Source organism: Engraulis encrasicolus, chromosome 17 (assembly GCF_034702125.1).
Source record: "Engraulis encrasicolus isolate BLACKSEA-1 chromosome 17, IST_EnEncr_1.0, whole genome shotgun sequence".
NCBI lineage: Eukaryota > Metazoa > Chordata > Actinopteri > Clupeiformes > Engraulidae > Engraulis > Engraulis encrasicolus.
Window position 1 is genome coordinate 33,497,694 of NC_085873.1, and position 13,488 is coordinate 33,511,181.

The 13,488-nt window shown below is 42.5% G+C and overlaps 1 protein-coding gene across 1 annotated transcript; it reads left to right on the plus strand.

Annotated features, from left to right (window-relative positions):
- The first annotated feature begins 11,698 nt into the window (after positions 1 to 11,698).
- On the plus strand, positions 11,699 to 13,210 carry LOC134467001 (interferon-inducible GTPase 5-like). The gene is made up of 2 exons (XM_063220930.1): positions 11,699 to 11,828; positions 12,174 to 13,210. The coding sequence occupies exons 1-2, from the start codon at positions 11,699 to 11,701 to the stop codon at positions 13,208 to 13,210; spliced, it is 1,167 nt and encodes a 388-aa protein (XP_063077000.1).
- The last annotated feature ends 278 nt before the right edge of the window (positions 13,211 to 13,488 follow it).

Below are 13,488 nucleotides of genomic sequence, written 5' to 3' on the forward strand. Positions count from 1 at the left end.
GTCTTTGGCGCCATACCCCATGAGCTTCTCCGAGTGATGTGCCTCCCCATTTAAGAAAGTGCCCATTTGAACAGCAACTGGAAAGAGGACTTTCAGCTTACATCAAGATGTGGCTTGAAGTTTCAAGATGTCCATTACCAATCTCACAACTTGCAGTGCACCAAGGCATGGCTACAGATGACACTGAATTCAGACATACTGTATTGTGAGATCAGTGGTGAGGGAAAAGGCATCACTTGTGGTTACTTAGTAAAATTGGAGACCTGCGATGGGAATGAGGCAGCATCAGCTCCCAAGAAGGCTGGAGATATTGGTGTATCCTTCAGTTTCCTATTCATACAGCCATTTCCTTTGGAGATTGCCCCCACATGCCCTCAGAAAACCAGCTCATTATTTAATACATTGTACCATGGAGAGGTACATCGCAGCCGGCAAGGGTCTCACAGCCACCAAAAGCACAGATATGATCACCCTGTCACTTCCCAGTAAGGGTTTACAGTATGAAGTTCAAAGACACCCTCAAAAGCCAGAGGAACTGAGCCAGAGGTCGTTAGTGTCATGTGTTCTAAAAACAGCTCATTACTCAGAAATTGAAACTGTTCATGAAACTTACCCCTATCATTCTCCAATTTGTTGCGCCAGCAACCAGCAATCACCAATGATGCTGATTGGATGGGGGGAAAGCCACAGGACCCAACAAATGGCAAACAGCTCCTAAATTCAACTTCATCATTTATCATTCACCACGTTTTCTATACAGCTATAACGCAAACACTGAATCTCTTCATGACTGAGTTTTTGGAAGACTAGATATAATAGCCCAACCTGGCTGATTATGATAATAGTGATGGAGATTTTGAAAATTATAATTCACACACATTACACATTTGTTAAAACAACATACCATAGGTGCAATTGCCATGTTATGTGTGAAGGATTCTGAATGCACTATTTGCTTTCTTTTCATTGAACAGTTAGTGTCATTAAATTCTCATTTCTTCTTTTGCAAATGCCATTCTGAGAGTTACGTATCCTCTTGACCTCTTGCCTTGTCCTAATTAATCTTGTTTTCAAACACTTGAGTGTCCACCTCCTGTAGACTCAAGTTGAGCCATTTTTGCAACCAAGACACTATGGTCTCTATCAAGATCTAATATGCCTGGTCAGCCATTGAATAGTACTTTCTGAAAATAACATCCACATGCCCATCAACTAATCATCCACAGGGTGTCAGAAACTTTTTCCATAACTGCAAGTAGGCTATATGATAAAAGGAGACCAGGCAACATTTTTTCACTTCATGGGTGACCCAATACTACCAGTGCTTATGGGTTTGAGGTTCAACAAAACAAAATTGCCAAAAGAAAATCTCATTTCATGTAAAGAAGTAAGCGTTATCAAGTTTGTATTGATAGCACTCTGGCCCATTTTAGGACATCTTAGCATGCATCTCCAGCACATGCCTACCATCACTTTAATTTATTAGAAATATAGGCTAAATGTGTCCAGGCCCACTGACTGAAAAAAAGATTGGCAAAAGGGGAAATAAATCTGGTGCCACAGAGTGCATATCTCCTTTGTTTTGAAAAAAAAAGATTATTTAACATAATGTATGTAGGCTTTCTAAAGATCCACTGCATGTGACATTTGTGTTGTGATATCTCCCAACTTCCTACACTCCTCTGCCTTAGTTCTACAATGTAATTGCAGAACTTGCATTTGCAATGCATTTCAATGGTCAGCATCTAAAGTACCTGAATTATGTGCATTTAGCAATCTAATCCATATATTTTCCAAAGGTTCATAATGTGCATTTAAACATCTCCTAACTTCCTCTATCCCTACATAAGCTCTGCAAAGTCCTAAAGATTTCATACTTTTAAATGCATTGATTTTGAATGTACGGCCATGAGTTGTGGGTCTAAAATAAGTGGGTTATTCTTAGTAAGCTATCCAATCCATATATTGTCTTAGGTCTATACACTGTAGATGTGATATAATGTGCATTGAGGCATCTCACAACTTCCTACATTCCACTATACCTTAGTTATGTAATGTGCTTTGCAGTACATTGAAATGCATTGATTTCCATTGAAATCCATTGGACAGTTATAGGTTTTGGGCCTAAATAGGTGTATAATTTATATTAAACTAGCAAACCCATATATTTTCTGAATGCCCACACCCTACAGATATGATATAGCAATCATTGGGATTTGACCCACCCTCCTACAGGCTTCTGCATCAATCTAACCTTGCATTATATTGCTGAAAAAGTGTACGACGGATACATTTTGACTTATATAATTCATAGGAAAGTACATTATCCATCAAATCTGTACATTTTTAAAATCCCTAAGGTGTCTACATGTGATGTAACATCAATAAAAACATATACCATCATCACAGACACTTGCATACGCCTACATTCATATACAGGCATGTATTGCGAAATGCACTGGGTGTCATTATAAAAGTGAGTAAAAATATAAGAAAGCTACCACTTCCAGAGGGCTATCATACCAAATAATGTCCCTCAGGCATGGAGGATTACAAAAAACATTGATAGACTTTGCCACCCCAGGTGATACCAATATGTGAAAATTTGGCCTCTGGCTCACACCCTAATTCGCTGCATGGTGGGTTTATTGCACAATGTAGACAGACTTTTTGTAAGCTATACTATCTACTATATTTTGTAAGCCTACTCTTCTAAAAATCCCCACACTCAAAACTTTGTGCCCGTGCTCATCCTGTCTTCCTTAAACGATATTTCAATAGGCCTACAAACTGTCAAAATGACAGTGGAGTGCACATTTCCATGGAACAGTAGCGAGATGTATCCTAACCTGCAACTACTATGACTGCTTTGGACTGTGATGATGGCTCCAGTGGTGTAGCCTACTTTATGATGTGGGTATAATACTGTATTTGTGCTATTGTAAATAATGAATCAATCAATTTTAAGTATACTGTAATCCCTGAAATTTTGAAATGGGTGCGTATACCTGCGTTTTACATAGACTGCACCACTGGCTGTGAATTTCATCAAGGTGTAGGCTACAATTCTCCACTTCAGGTTGATATTTTGACAACACTAATGTCCACATGTAGTACGACTGCAGATTTCGTGGTTTTTGTCTTTTTGGTTAGGAAACCATGTTGTTCGCTTTGTTTTTGTTTGTTTTTTTTTTAAAAAAGAGGGCCGCCAAGGGGAAAATTGTTCCGGTGGGAAAAGTCCTCCCACTCCACCCCTGGAGCTGTCCCTGAAGGTCCAGTCTCGCAAGCTTGCCCCTTGCTTCATTTACCCGTATCCGATCGAGCGAGTGCTCGGTCAATCAGTGGTCCGGCTGAAATTGCCCCTGTCACTCCGGCGCATACACCCATCCTTCCATGTGTCCCGACTCAAGCCTGTCCATCACTGTTCGCTGTCTCTCCCTGCTCCTCCCCCTCGTGTCATCGATTGGGCCCCGGCTTTCACTGGCAAAAAACTGCTGGATGCCCGGCGCCGAGGCCTGCAATTCCTGGTCGACTGGGAGGCTTACGGGCCGGAGGAACGGTCCTGGGAACCTTCTGGTCGAATGCTGGACAAAAGTCTTATCCGGGACTTCCGTCATCAGGACCCCAACCATCCCGCTTTTGCGCCAAGAGGCGCACGTTGAAAGGGGGGTACTGTCAGGATTGCTCTCTTCTGGACTCCTTGTTTACATTTGCCCCCTGCTGGACTGTCTGTGTTATTGCTCTGGCCTTTTGTTGCCTTTTGTTTTGATTACCTACCACGCCCCTCGTTTGATTCACCTGCCCTGCCCTGATTTCATGATCGGTTTCTTGTTCCCTTATTTCAGCTGTTTCCTGTATGGCTGTGATTACCTACCTTATTTATACTTACCTGTTTCTGTGGTTCTTATCCGGTTGTCCTTGGCATCTGAACCTGTAAATGTGCTTTCTTCCTGATTTTTTTGAAGGACCGTTACTTTGATTTTTTTTTCCGTTCTATGAACTTTGTCAAATGACTGAACTTAAGTTATTTTTTTGACATCTCTTTGTGGATATTTTTGTTGAGATTTTTCATCTTGGAATTTGACTGCCTCCGTTCTTAACACGCCTGTTTTACCTTGGGGAAAAATAAACCACTCAAGACTGAAGTTTTTTGCATTTGGGTTCACTTCTTCAAAAACCTGACTGTTCCCTAGTTGAAGAACGAAGCTGCCAAGTAAGTTCATGTAACTACAGTGTAACTATTACAATGAGCACACCAGCATAGCACGTAAAGCACAGCATAGGTTTTAGGTAACGTTGGCTAAATCATCATCAGTAAACGCTGCTACCGTGACAGCAGCAGAAAGCCTGTAAGCTTGTAGGACAAACGTGATCTTCGGAGACTGTTGGTATGTGGCTGTCCTTGGCACACCAGGGATTGGGAAGGTGAATGGCACCGCAGATGTTTTCAGACTTTTCTTTGCGGACATTCTGATTGACTTTATGAAGTCGTCAGGGCTGAAATGATCACTGCAGATCACCCTGTTACGTAGCGTCTGATGTGTTCTCCTTCAGATATGGAGCTAGTTTTGTTCTTTCTGGGTCTTTTTCAGGAAAAGAAGGAAAACGTTTCTGTATATATGGGCTCTATTGCCGCAATTTTATATGCACATTTATTTACCATGTTGCCACGTTGTTGGTTTATAATCCACTATACATTAAAAATGCAGTAATGTAGAGTACGGTAGTTCTAGGTGGCGTCTCACTGTTGAAGTGGGTTTACATCTGATCACAGCTGTCGAGGGCAAGGTAAAATTCCGCTGACTAGGAGAGACCTGGCCTTTCATGGATTTCTGTAATACTGTGAACTAGTTTGTTTCATTTTAAACAGTATTTTATCACCCCAAACCTTCACATCCACACTCGAGCATAATAACTGCTGTGATTTGATTGTTTATTGAATTTGTTAAGACTGCTTTTTTGGGTCATGCTAGCAAAGGTGGATCACTTGCAGCAACATCGACCTGTGGTTTTACAAGTACTGCATGGAATAAAAAAAAAAACGATCTTGACACACTTCTAACACTCTGGCTGACTCGGAAATGAGGTCCTGTATAAAAAAAACGGAGTGGTGCTTTAAGTTTTAAGGAGCCCTAACTTTGTATACACATGTCAATATTTCAGCGAAGCAACAGTATACATTTTTCAGTATCTCAACGTTTCAATTCTTCAGTTTACTTCAGGTGTCATGGAGGGTCTGTGGAGAGTTTAGGCTGGCCAATCTGTGTGGACGTGCTTGAAATACGCGATGGCGTATCTAGTCTTCCTATATGATGTCTGTGGTCAGTGCACTGACACAAGTGCGTGATTTGAGACATAGCCTAACACTCGGTTTGCTTAACCAGCATCACCATCTTTGACGTTCAAGGGTTTTTTTCCATCTCTGCAACTCGCGGTGCACATGATGACTGCCCGAAAGGCTACCTGTAAACAACCACCCCCAGAAAACTGGAGACTGTGGCTTCAAAATTCCGGCTACAGACACCCATGATGCGTGCAAGAGAGAGTGTTGAAAGGTGGCTCATGCGAACCATGCCTGTCCCTCCCAATGAAACAACGCAAGTGGAGGCTTTTGTTTCTGGAGGAGATGGCGACGAACATCAATCCTGACCCTGAGTCAGAGGAAGATGATTGGGTTGATGCTGAACTGAACCCTGGGGGGGGGGTCTCTCAGTCCCATGTGCTCTCGCAGATCACTATACAGTGGCATAATACCCCTGGTGATGAAGCCCTACTTGACTGCATCTCAGTAGTCACTACGGATTTGTTTGATGACAGGGAGGATTCAGACGACTCATCTGAAATAGACCTCCTCTCTTCACAGGCGCGCTCTGACGCGGACTCTGAAGTGGATGCTCCCTTGGGGGACACACTCCATGCTTTCTGCCGCCTTGCTGGGCATCTCGTAGCCTGCAGCCCCCCCTCAAAAACAGTGCTCGCTCTTGGATGGGTTTTATTTCCCCAGAACAATGCCCTCTGTCCAGAAGGTACTCCCTCCATTCCCTGACATTATCTCTGAAGTGCAAAAATCGTGGCAACGGCCGCTTTTGTCTAAAGCCCCCATTGGCGATTTCTCCAGGATAGACATGGAAGACATGGATGGCATATGGGACAACCCTTTACAAATGGAGTGTACCCATGGGCTCCGTGGCAAGTGCAGCTCCCAAGCTGCCGCATAAATCTGATCGCTTTGCTGCTAGCCTCTGAGCGAGGTCTTACAGATCATCTGCCCATCTACGCGAGCCCTGAGCACTTCTACCCTACTGACGGCTTATCAAGGCGTGCCAGGGGCCGAAATGGATGCCACCATAGCGGAAAGCAGATTCGTTGATGCTCTGTGGGCTAACATCAGAACAGCGTCTGACCTCTGCGGACGTCATGCTGTATGGTACAGGCAACTGGACGAGCCATGTGGCTAGCTGTGGTTGGATTGAGGCAAGGCCGATGTGGACCTGTTTGCTTCAGAAGTAAACACTATGGATCTATATGAGATGGCCATGGGCGCTGATGCCCTGGCTCACCCCGTGGCAAATGGGAGGCTGTATGGCTTTCCCCCAGTGGCTCTCCTGATAGCGGTTCTCCACAAAGTGCGTGCCCAACCACACACCTGTATAGGTATGTGTGCCCAACACTAAACTTGCACACACACCAATAGCATCCACCCTCTTTGAGGGAAGTGGCATCGGAAATGAGCAAATTTGTGAGAATTGAGACGAGGAAGTGCCTTGTTAATCGGCGAAGCTAATCAGCCAAATCCTGATCCCCTGGTTTCACCCACATCCAGAGTTGTGGGCTCTGTGGGTGTGGCACGTCCAAGCCTGAACTCGGACTTGAGTGAGATAGGGGTCAGAACCCATTTACTCAGAGGTGTCCGTCAAGGCCGGAGGCCTCTAGAAGTGTCCCTCCGGGCTCCACTGATACTCATTGAGCCTCGTTCTCTCTGCCTGGCAGACCTAGCACTGGGTACCCCTGGTGTGCCGGTGTTCCGATCGGGAGTTTTTGTAGCTCCCGTAGAGAGAGAATCATCGAACGCGTTTGACTGATAGAGAGCAATAGGACATGTATACGTATGTCCCCGGTTCTCTGAAGGAGAATGAGAGAGATTATTCTCTACAATTCCGTTCTCGGTCAGAAAGCTCAGAGGTTTGATTGTGGAAAGAGGACCTGCGCATGCCCGGCCCCCTTCTTTATACCAAGGTTACTCCCCTATTAAGTTAGGACACGCGGCCGCCATCTTGGCGACACCTTCGGAGTGCTATTTTGCGATTAATAAGACCAAATCTGAGAGTCAATGGGAAAAATGGATGGGGACCTTCTGTGGTGCTGTGACGCAGCCTCTACAAACGGCCCAGTTTGTAAACTAACTGTGCACTAGCAAAGTTGTCTATGTCTCGATTCACATGGCAACAACCCCTTGACTCTGCCGAATGAAGTATAGAGCAAATTTGAGCCTCGTAAATGGGTGGAAAGTAGAGATTTATAACAATGGCTAAACTGGTGCCGGTCTATCACAGCAGAAGCTACATTTTACTTAGCTCTGGAATTCTGACTAGCGCTCGGTCCTCGGAATGCAGGGGACCTTTAGAGGCGAGGTATGAGGCAAAGGTTAGGGCTCATCATCACGTTTTAACACAACGTAAGCCATTTCACACCGGATTACCACATTGTTTTTAATTATATCCCCGAAACGCGGAGCGTCGGGGATGTAATGGTTTTGCGTGCGCCGCCGCCGCGTCCGCCGCCGCGTAAGGTCTTTCGTGTTAACGCGATAACTTTTGAACGGATGTTTGGATTTGTCCCAGATTTTTTGGGTGAATGCTCTAGGGCAGGTTCATGAACTGATTCGAGTTTGGAGGTCAACACTTTCAAGATGGCTGAATTCAAGATGGCCGAATTTTTGTTTGGTCCATAACTTCTGACCGGGTGGATGGATTTGTCCCAGATTTGCTGTGTGAATGCTCTAGGGTAGGTTCATGAACTGCTTCGAGTTGGGAGGTCGACACTTTCAAGATGGCTGAATTCAAGATGGCCGAATTTTTGTTTGGTCCATAACTTCTGACCGGGTGGATGGATTTGTCCCAGATTTTGTGTGTGAATGCTCTAGGGTAGGTTCATGAACTGATTCGAGTTTGGAAGACAACACTTTCAAAATGGCGGAATTTTCATTTGGCCCATAACTTCTGACTGGGTGGATTGATTTGCCCGGTAACACCTTATTTTAATGGTTCACCATTTCAGTGAATCTACCATATTAGGTACAGTGTAATAACCAATGTAACAATATTTAATACCATGTAATAAGTTACTAGTGTAATACCAGTGTAACAATATGCAATATCAGGTACAGTGTAATAACGAGTGTAACAGTATGCAATACCATCTAATATAGTGTAATACCAGTGTAACAATATGCAATACCATGTAATACCACTTACGCACAAACACATGATGTAAGTAAAAAAATTACATTGTATTAAATATTGTTACACTGGTTATTACACTGTACCTAATGTGGTATATCCACTGAACCATTAAAACAGTATTACCATTTGCCCCATTTTTTGCTTCATTTTCACAATAGTCGTTTGGTTTTAAGCCTATGCACGTCATGTCACGTCTGTATGTATCATATACGTTTACGAAATGGTGGACGGGAGTGGTAGGAATGATGGGGGACTGGAAGTGTTGCGTTTTGGGGATATACCTTAAGCAGTCGAAGGCGACTGCACAGGCAGTCTAGTTTCATACTAGCGTGTATAAATATTTTAATAAAAATATACAAAATATCAGTACGCTCAGTGTGGAAGGTCAGTGGACCGAAAGCTTGGCCTATTAAAAAGAACACAAAGAGGATTTAAGTGTGCAGACATTTTTCTTTCTTTATGTTTGGCACCTTTTAATCGAGAGTGCGGTGTGATCCGGTTGAATCAAAATATATAACATATCAGTACACTTATTACATTTTTTTTTTAACAGTGTCTTTTGTTTCAGCCACCAAGGGGCTGGAGGGCGATGCTCTTTCAATACTCACTTTCTTGTCCTCAAGCCCCTGAGACACTTCCCATTGAGAAGACGCATGCTGCCAACTTTTAACTTCTTGGCAGATGTTTTGAGATGTTGCGTCAATATTTTTCCAATCTTCCAAAATCCAATTCTAGGCCCCCACTCTCCCTGGGCCTAGGGCAACTGACCCCTTTATCCCCCCTGTCGGCTTCCCTGTGAACAGTGCCTGCAGTACATTCAGTATCAAGCTTAGTGACATATCAGAAGCATCATATCAGTTTGTCTTGTGTTCCTTATGCATTTAATATTAATATATGTTGAAAAAGCGACTTGAACTAGCTAAATGGTAAGCATTTGCAATCAACATGAGTCAGTAGGTGGGGATGGAGGAGTGGGGTGGGGCTGCAGTGGGTTTGGCTGTTGTGGGAAGCACCACTGAATATGTTGCAGTTCACCAGGCCGCCATAATGACTACCTCCATTGTGAAACTGGTTGGACTTCTATAAAAGATGCACCATCTCAGTCTGATGTTTCAATTTCTGCTCAGCCACAGACCTTTAGAATTAACTGAAGTGTACCGTTTTAGCAGAAGCATTAGATTTCCGTTTTTGTGTAGGCCTACAGTGGAACGCTGCCTGAGTAAGTTTCACTATACATTCACTTTCCTTCAAGTTAGTAGTTCGAAGTAAACATAAATATGCATTTTTAACCTTACTTTCTGAATGTAGTTGTTTGTTAAAATACTTACTAACTGTTTGTGCTAAAAGACTGATATCTGACATCTATTCAACAGATTTATACAACATAAATATTACATAGCTAATTTTTGAAATGTCAATGTGAAGTTACAATAATGCTGAGAGGCCACTTACTGAGGATTACGTAGTTGTCAATCAACTTTTAATTGATAGTCATTGGTCAATTACATTGCTGTGCGAAAATATTTTCCCCCTTACTGACTTTTTACTTTTTTGCACATTTGGTACACTTAACTTTCAATTTTCAGATCACCAAACAAATGTAAACATTAAACAAGAGTAACCCAAGTGAACATAAAATGCAGTTTTTAAGTGATTATTTAATTTAAGAAAATAATACCATCCAAACCTGCATGAGTCTATGTGAAAAAGTAATAGCCCTCCTTGTTAAATGATGACGTATCTGTGATTAATTATTATTTCGGATAACTGCGTTATATTTCACAGAGGCCCAACTGTGGCTGCTACCAGACCTTGCAAATCAAGAGATAATTTGTATAGAACCTGCTCGACAATGTGTAGTAGGTCATATCGAACCCATGACATCACAGTGCAATCCATCAAAATTCAGGAGCAGATTATAAAAATAATTGACATGTCATGCATGATGCAGTGGTGAACATTTCCAAGAGTGGCTGTCATACTAAAATTACCCCAGGAACACAGTGACAGTGGACCTAAGAGTTCAAAAAGGAATACAATTTACAACATTTTACCAATTGGAGGTGTTAATTACCTTAGAAAATGGACTAAAACATAAGACAGAGACGAGGGAAACGGTGCATGTATGTCAGTGTTCCAAGGCCAATGCCACCTCTGACAAGGAGAGCATCAAGGCTTGTCTCAAATTTGCTAAAAACATATTTACAATTAATAAAAAAGCTTCTGGGAAAATATTCTGTGAACAAATGAAGCAAAACATAAACTCTTTAAAAGGAGCGTATCCTGTAACATCTGGAGAGAATTTAACACTGCAGTTGATATAAAGAACGTCATGTTTATTTATCTAGTCTAGTGAATGGGAGGTGAAAAAAATACCTAGTACAAGCACCGTAGAAGCTGTAAAGGTTTTGGAATCAGGGGAATAATCACATGCAATACGAAAAATGTGAACATGCCTGTGTGGCAAAATTTACATTGGTGAAACCACCCGCCCTCTGAAACAAAGAATAAGTGAACGTAAGAGCTCCATTAGGAGAAAAGATGAAACTGTCTTGTTGCCTGTCATTGTACTGATATGTCACACCCTCTTGCTTCCCTTAGATTCCAGGGTAAAGAACAAGTAACTCTATACACAGAGGAGGTGACATTGACAGGAAATTATGCCAAAGAGCACTCTTTTGGATATATAATGTAGATGCACTACAACCACCAGGTCTAATCAAGGATTTTGACATGAGTGTGTTTATATAATTCAGAAATATAGATTTAAATTTTAACTGTTTGTGCTTTGTTTTATGTTGTCCAGCACCTGATGTCCTCACAGCATGGACTTATTCTTGTTTACCCTGTATGTTTCATTCATGTTTGTCTTTCACTTTCCCAGAATGCTCCACTGACTCAGAGTGCTGCACCACTGATTACAGGTGCCTGTAATGAAATATATTAACCACAGCCACTGTCTGTATGCACTCTGCCTGATGAAGGGTCTAGCACTGAAAGCTTGCAATTCCAGTAAAGCTTTGCACAAAAAAGACTGACGTGTGGATTCTCTCTCTCTCTATTTTAAGAGGTTACTGATCTGAAATGCTTCTGAGTGACAAAGATGCAATAAAAGCTAAGAAATAAATAAGGGGGTGAATACTTTCGTGCAGCACTGTCGGCCTATATAGAATATCAGATTTTATTATCATCGTGAGTAATTTAATTACTGGAACCAGAAATTGTCTTTTTAGATCATGAGTGACACCAGTCGTTTACTGGAAGATTCTGGTGAACATTCAACTGAGCAGGCCATGGCCAAAGCTAAAAAAATAGTTAATGACTTAGATAATGTTACGCTCAACATTGCTATAACCGGAGATACTGGTGTAGGAAAGTTATCCTTTGTTATTAATACCATCAGACGTGTGAAAGAAACTATAGCACAAGGTCATTATGTAAATACTACCGGTACTTTGAGTGTTAATTCTATTCTAAATCTAGTTTGATTTACAGGAATACTTTTTGGTCAACTGAAAGATGGATTTTGTTTTCAACATCAGTAGGGGGCTCATTGAAAATGAAATTGGTCTTTTTAGATCATGGATGACATCAGGGCTTTACTGGAAGATTCCGGTGAATGTACTGAAGAACGGGCCATTGCCAAAGCTAAAGGAATAGTTGATGGCTCAAAGAAAGTAGTGCTCAACATTGCTGTGGCAGGAGCAACAGGCACAGGAAAGTCATCTTTGGTGAATGCCATTAGAGGACTTACAAGTAAGCCAAATGGTGATGCTACTGTTACTGCTGGTTCTGCATGGGCTCCGACTGGGTCAGTAGAAACTACGAAAGCAGTCAATATGTACCCACACCCAACAATGCCTAATGTAAGGTTCTGGGACTTGCCAGGAATAGGGAGCCTAAATTTCCCAGAAAAGACCTATCTGAAAGCTGTGAATTTTAAAATGTATGACTTCTTTATGTTAGTGAGCAGCAACAGATTCACAGAGACTGACCTCAAGCTTGCAAACAATATTAAGAAGCAGAAAAAAAACTTCTACTTTGTACGCTCCAAGGTCGACAATGACGTGAGAAATGATAGTGAGAATGAAGGGAGGAAGGAGGAAGAGGTACTCCACAATATACGAAAGAAATGTGAGGGCAACCTTAGCAAGCTGGGAGGTCCTCCTGTCTTTCTCATCACATCCCGTGACCTGACGAAGTTTGACTTCCCAGCTCTGGTGGAGACTCTGAAGAGAGACCTTCCTAGTGAAAAGAGGAATGCACTAGAGCAGAGTTTGCCTGTGTACTCGATGCAGTCCCTTGATGAGAAGTACAGCTCATTCAAGAAAACCGTCTGGGCACTGGCTGTTGTGTCTGGGGGCATAGGTGCAGCCCCTGTGCCAGGCCTCTCATTTGCCTGCGACACTGCCATGGTGATGTCCTTTCTCACCGGGGTTTACCGCTCATTCGGCCTGCATGACAAAGCCCTGGAAAAGCTGTCAGAGACAGTGGACAAGCCCATACTGGGAGAGGTGAAAAAGTCAGAACTGATCCAGGGAATTGGCAAGTCCATGCTCACAACAAGCTTGCAATCAAAACTAGCTGTTGCAGGTGGCATTGAGTCTGTGTCCTGCTTGGTACCGATTGCTGGAAATATTTCAGCAGCTGGAGTGTCCTTTCTGACCACACAGGCTGTACTGCAAGAGGGTCTGGATGAACTGTATGGTGCTGCCAAAAAGGTGCTCGAAATGGCAGACCTGCACTAGGAGGGAACTACAATATAACCATGATGGGTGTTTTTTTTATTATCATTACTTTTAACATTATATAAAGGAGGCAGGCTAACAATGACTTAAGAGTAATATTTGTTTGGATCTTTTTTTGTATTTAGATAAAATTAGTAATAGTATTCTCAATGTGATTAAGTGTCTGGTTGTTGTCCTTGTTGAGCAATGCCTGCTGAGCAAATGATCGACTGCTTCTGTTGTGAAGTGAAAGCAATCAATCAAATCCACAAAATGACTGTGCAATCCAAGAACCTTTC